General features: G+C 46.4%; 1 protein-coding gene across 1 annotated transcript in view; it reads left to right on the forward strand.

Annotated features, from left to right (window-relative positions):
- The window catches only part of RALGAPA2 (Ral GTPase activating protein, alpha subunit 2 (catalytic)), a 235,075-nt gene that overhangs the window by 56,387 nt on the left and 173,118 nt on the right, over nt 1-5,570 (forward strand). The window contains exon 13 of the mRNA XM_015406000.1: nt 805-953. Coding sequence (XP_015261486.1) covers nt 805-953 — 149 coding nt within the window. The remainder of the gene's footprint in view (nt 1-804; nt 954-5,570) is intronic.

Raw genomic sequence — 5,570 nt, forward strand, 5'->3', positions numbered from 1 at the left:
CTCATTCCTCCTGCGCCCCCCCCCCCGCGGGTATCACGGGTCCACCCCTTGTCTCACCTAAATCCAATCATGCCTGCTATTGTCATTCACCTGCTATTGTCATTTGCCTGCTAATGTCATTCGGCATCTGAAATCACTCCACTTCCCAATAAATAGGATAGATGGACTCCCATTCTAGCTGTATCTAAAGACGTGAGCAGTGACTCATGAAAACTCATACCATGCCCCATGTTTTGTTAGTCTTTAACATGCTACTGGACTCTTGCTCTAAAATACTGTAGGAGGTCTTAACATGATTGGAGGGGTGTCCTGCGAAGGTCACCAGGAACAGGACCTTACGCTGCTTCTTCTGAGGAAGTAAGTTCTGCCTGTGGTTGTGGTACTCCTGCAAGGATACAAAATGGCAGGCAATGTTCCCTCTAAGCTGTGGAGTCTTGTGAGCAAAAATTCTACTTTGTGAACTACTGGTATTAAAGTTGTGAGCGAGCGATTTAGGGTTCTGCATAAATTAGTTTGTCTTGGAGCCCTCCTTCCTGAGCTAAGAGAAAAATGTGTGAGCTGGAGGCTAAAAAACTGTGAGCTAGCTCACACTAACTCAGCTTAGAGGGAACATTGGTGGGGGGCCCAGTGCAGCCCAAGTGGCAAGACTGTGTTCCACGTGGATTTTGCTATAAAGGGATTGGCAAATAGATTGCATTTGTGACAGGCCTGTATCTGTTCAGAGAGGGTGAGTGCTGAGAAAGTGATCCCAAATGGAACTCATCAGCTACTATTCTTCCCCCATGTCACTTGAAATATTTCAAGGTGTTCCTGACAAACTCTGCAAATGTGTTTTTGTTGGAGCCCTGCACTGAAATACCTGCACTCCTGAAGGAGCAAGTGGATGCTTGCCGAGCAGTCTTGAGTATTTTCAGACGCATGATAATGGAGCTTCCCATGAACAAAAAAACTTGGTAAGTTCTGCATGTTTCCCTTACATGCTTGGGTGTCATAAACGAGGTTGAGGGCAATGTCTCCCTTGTGGCTTTCTGCAAACTGAATTTCTGAATTATTCAGTAGGGCACTTTTACACAGGTAATAGAACTATAATATAACAAAATGATTCAGAACATGGTGTTTATAATAATACCTTTCGATTTATTGATCGCTCAATCCTGCAGAGCTGCTGGCTCTGAGCGATTTACAGTTACACGGTTTCACACAAGGGACTAACAATTTCATAGGGGTAAGGGAGGACAACATATAATTCTTTAAATCGCACACGTTTGTAGCCGACGGGGATTTTTGTTCAGCTGTAGGCTTCAGTCGTGTTCCGGGCATTCATTTCGGCTTGGCTTGATGATGTTAGTTCTTCCTGGGCTGCTTTTGAGTCGTAGCGCCGCACTGCCACCGCCTGGCCAAATTGGCCCATTACAGGCTTCTTAATGCCGAAGAGGTCTTTTTATCAGGCTTACGAGCTGGACATTCCATTCGCCGGCTAACACCTCCCCTACAGGGGTTTGGTGTGCCCACCCTCTCTAAGGAGTGGTACCCATTTTATCTACTCGCCGAAGCTTTCGAACCGCTGGGTGGACAGCGAGCTGGGGACAAGGCTGGTAGCTCACACCAGCACGGGCTAGAACTGACAGCAACTCTGTTCAGTTCAGTTGTTAACCAGAGGATAAATCCTCTGTGCCACCACTCAGAGTATAGTAAAGGGACTGTTTACTATACGTTATGTGGTACGTACTCTCTGTTGCCATAGGTATATGTTATCTCTACATTGTCTAATACGTTGCGTTAATACTTTTGCTTTGCTTCAGCTCTGTTTCGTATTTCTGCAATCCCAGTCCTGTTGCATTGTTCATAGGGTGTTCCATCCCTGTGATTGTATTTGACTTGCATTTCGTAATCCACCTTGAATCTCAGTGAGAAAGGCGAAGTGTACATCCTGTAAATAGATAAAGCCATGCGATTAAGTTGGGCATGGATCTAAGCCACTCAGCATGCTTCATTTAAGAATTGTAAACATCTCTTCATCAAATAGTCAGGTGGGATCATTGACATTTTGCCATAATCGGGAAACCATATTGCCGGAGCAGGTTCGGGCCCTGCGGGACCTGGCGCAGTTCCGCAGGGCTTGCAAGACGGAGCTCTTCCGCCAGGCCTTTGCATAGGAGCCGCTGCCGTCACTGTACCACCACCGAATTGCCATCTTCGACGGTGGATTAGATCTGGAGGTGAGCCGGCCCTGGGCAGACGCCTAGTTAACCAAAGAATGTATGTTGTCAGGTTAGGTTGATGAATGGAACTCATCTTGGATTAAGAAAACCCTGTTTGTTCCTATCTCGGGCTCCACATGCTCTGGGACCATATCACTGAGAAGACACGGAGCCAGAGATGGGTGCAAAGAGGGCCCCACTGTGACTATTGCAACTCTAGAAAATGGTGCCGGGGGGAAGTAGAGGCCCTCCCCTCGCATGGCACTCCCAAGCCACATTGAACAGTGGAGTGCTTTCTAAGATGTATCACTCAATGATACGTGGCACCGTGAATCATATTGGGAAATCCCCAACCCAATTCACATAGCACATCTTATGTAGATAAGCCCTCAGATGCGAAGCCCTCAGAGGTCCATCAGTGGCTATTAGCAACAAGGTAGAGATAGGGACTCTGGGGCAAGGGATGCTCCGTCTTCTTGGTGCTTGGGGGGGAGTCAACAGTGGGAGGGCTTCTAATGTCCTGGCCCCACTGGTGGACCTCCTGATGGCACCTGGTATTTCTGGCCACTGTGTGATACAGAGTGTTGGACTGGATGGGCCTTTGGCCTGATACAACATTGGCGTCTCTTATGTTCTTAATTGCCTCTGTTGTAGCCGCCCTGAGCCCGCTGGGGAGGGTGGGGTATAAATCTAATAAATAAATAAATAAATCTTGTTGAAACACACCGAGTGGCAGCCGCCTGTCCGCAAGCAGGAGGAACATGTTACATAAGCAGACCTTTCCTGCCTTCCCCCCACCCTGCCTCAGAGGTCCCCTGCATACCCTGGAAAGCCTCTGTTGAGGCTTAAAGACCTTCCCAAACAAAACATCATGCAGCGGTGTGGGGGGGCTCCAATAAGGGGGTTCGCTTGCTCTGTTGCTGAAAGAGCGTGGGGGTGGGATTTCTCCCCATTTCCCGCCCCTCCTCGCAGCCCCCAGTAGTGCGCAGGAGGGTCCTCCATCCGCAGCAGGGAGGCTCTTCACGATGTGCAGAGGATTACATAAGAGACGCCAATGTTGGATCAGGCCAAAGGCCCATCCAGTCCAACACTCTGTATCACACAGTGGCCATAAATACCAGGTGCCATCAGGAGGTCCAGCAGTGGGGCCAGGACATTAGAAGCCCTCCCACTGTTGACCACCCCCCCCCAAGCACCAATTGCTGGGGAAGGTAGGGAAGAGCCATTCATGCGAATTCCTTCCCCTCTGTAGAAGCAAGGATACTTTAAATCATTGGAAATCAATTGATGTATGATGCTCACCATCTCAGGTTCTCACGCATGCAGAAGTGTTCCACATTTTTTTTCTGGGAAAGAAACATCGTAGGCCTCAGAAACCCTGTTCTGTTTTGCAGGCTACACAAACGTCAAGATGAATGATTACCATTTGAATTTTCCTTTCCAGGCTAAACCATACGTAACGCAGCAAATATATTTGTGGTTTTTTAAACGGATTGTATCATAGTTTTTTTTCCATTTAAAAAAACCACAGATATATTTTTTAATGGATTGTATCATAGTTTTTGGAGCTGCGGTGGCTCAAGTGGTTAAGACGCTGAACTGCAGGCTGTGGAAGGTCAGTAGTTCAGCAGTTCGAGACCCGAGTGTGCCGCATGATGGAGTGAGCTCCCGTCTCTAGTTCCAGCTCCTGCCAACCTAGCAGTTCGAAAGCAAGAAATTGCAAGTAGATAAATAGGTACCACTTCGGTGGGAAAGTAACAGCGTTCCGTGCACCTTGGTGTTTAGTCATGCAGGCCACATGACCACGGAAACGTCTTCGGACAGCGCTGGCTCTTCGGCTTTGAAACGGAGATGAGCACCGCAACCCTAGAGTCGGACTCGACTGGCTTTCGAGCAAGGGAACCTTTACCTTTACCTTTTTATCATAGTTTTTAAAAGAAAGGTTGTGTAAATACGGGGAGATTTCTGGGAGATTTCTACAGTGAAAGAGAAATCAACACTTACTGATTATGCTTGTTTTAAAGCTGAGAGTCGGGATGAAGGGAACTGTTGCCTGTGTCTTGGTGAAGTAGCTTGTGCCTCTGAAATGTAGCCCCAATACTGTGCACCCCCTCATCTGAGGTATGGGTGCTAGGTTACCAACTAAACTTGGTTGTTTAGCAGGAAACAGAGAGTGAGTATAAATTGGCAGGTTTCACAGTGGAAGGTCGTAAGCAGTGGGGTACTGCAGGGCTCGGTACCAGATCCAGTGCTTTTAAACTTGTTAATTAACGATTTGAAGAAGAACAGTTGGATTTATACCCTGCTCTTCACTCAGAGTCTTAGAGCAGCTTACAATCGCCTTCCCTTCCTCTCCCCACAACAAGACGCCCCATGAGCAATGTTCCCTCTAAGCTGTGGAATCTTGTGAGCAAAAATTCTAATTCGTGAGCGACTGGCATTAAAATTGTGAGCGGACTGTTTGGCTACTGCATAAATTACATTTCTCTGGAGCCGTCCATTAACTTTTCAATAATTGTCAAAGCAAATTAAATTGTCCTTTACATCCCAATATTTTTCTAAATACTCTTTAAAGTCTTTCCAATCTGCATAGAATTCTTCTGCTTCAAGGTTCTTAAGTTTCCTTGTCATTTTGTCAATTTCAGCCATAAATATTAATTTATCCATTCCCCGATTTCCGGGATTCTGTCTTGTTTCCAACATTGTGCATAAGTCATTCTAGCAGTTGTGATCATATACCACATCAAGGTTCTTTTCTGCACATTAACTTCTTCCATTTTAAGTCCCAAAAGCAATATTTCAGGTTCTTTCTTAAAGTTACATTTTACAATTTTTTCCATTTCTTTGTGTATCTCAGCCCAATAACCTCTTGCTTTGTCACATGTCCACCACATATGATAAAAGGAGCCTTCCATTTTTTTACATTTCCAACATTTGTTTGACATATTAATTTCAGGTTCTTTCTTAAAGTTACATTTTACAATTTTTTCCATTTCTTTGTGTATCTCAGCCCAATAACCTCTTGCTTTGTCACATGTCCACCACATATGATAAAAGGAGCCTTCCATTCTCCGGTGGTCCAGGAGTGGGGCAGTCCTTGACTCCTTACTCCTGGGAAAGCACCTCCCCCTTCCATAGGCAGGGCCGGCAAACTTTGATCCCAGAGGGGAGGGGCTTATCCTCTGATCCCCAGTCTTACCGGCCCTGCCTTCTGAGCAGGATGTGCTGGCTGTGCTCTGAAGAGCACGAAGATCCCAGAAGACACTGGAAGGTCAGAAGAAGAAGCGGAGACCTAAAGGGCAATGGTAGAAAGTATTTACTTTCCAGCCCTAAAATATATTCGAGAGCTGCAGGCCTCGATTTACAATG

This window comes from Gekko japonicus, unplaced genomic scaffold (genome assembly GCF_001447785.1).
Source record: "Gekko japonicus isolate JY-2015 unplaced genomic scaffold, Gekko_japonicus_V1.1 scaffold388, whole genome shotgun sequence".
In the NCBI taxonomy this organism is placed as follows: domain Eukaryota; kingdom Metazoa; phylum Chordata; class Lepidosauria; order Squamata; family Gekkonidae; genus Gekko; species Gekko japonicus.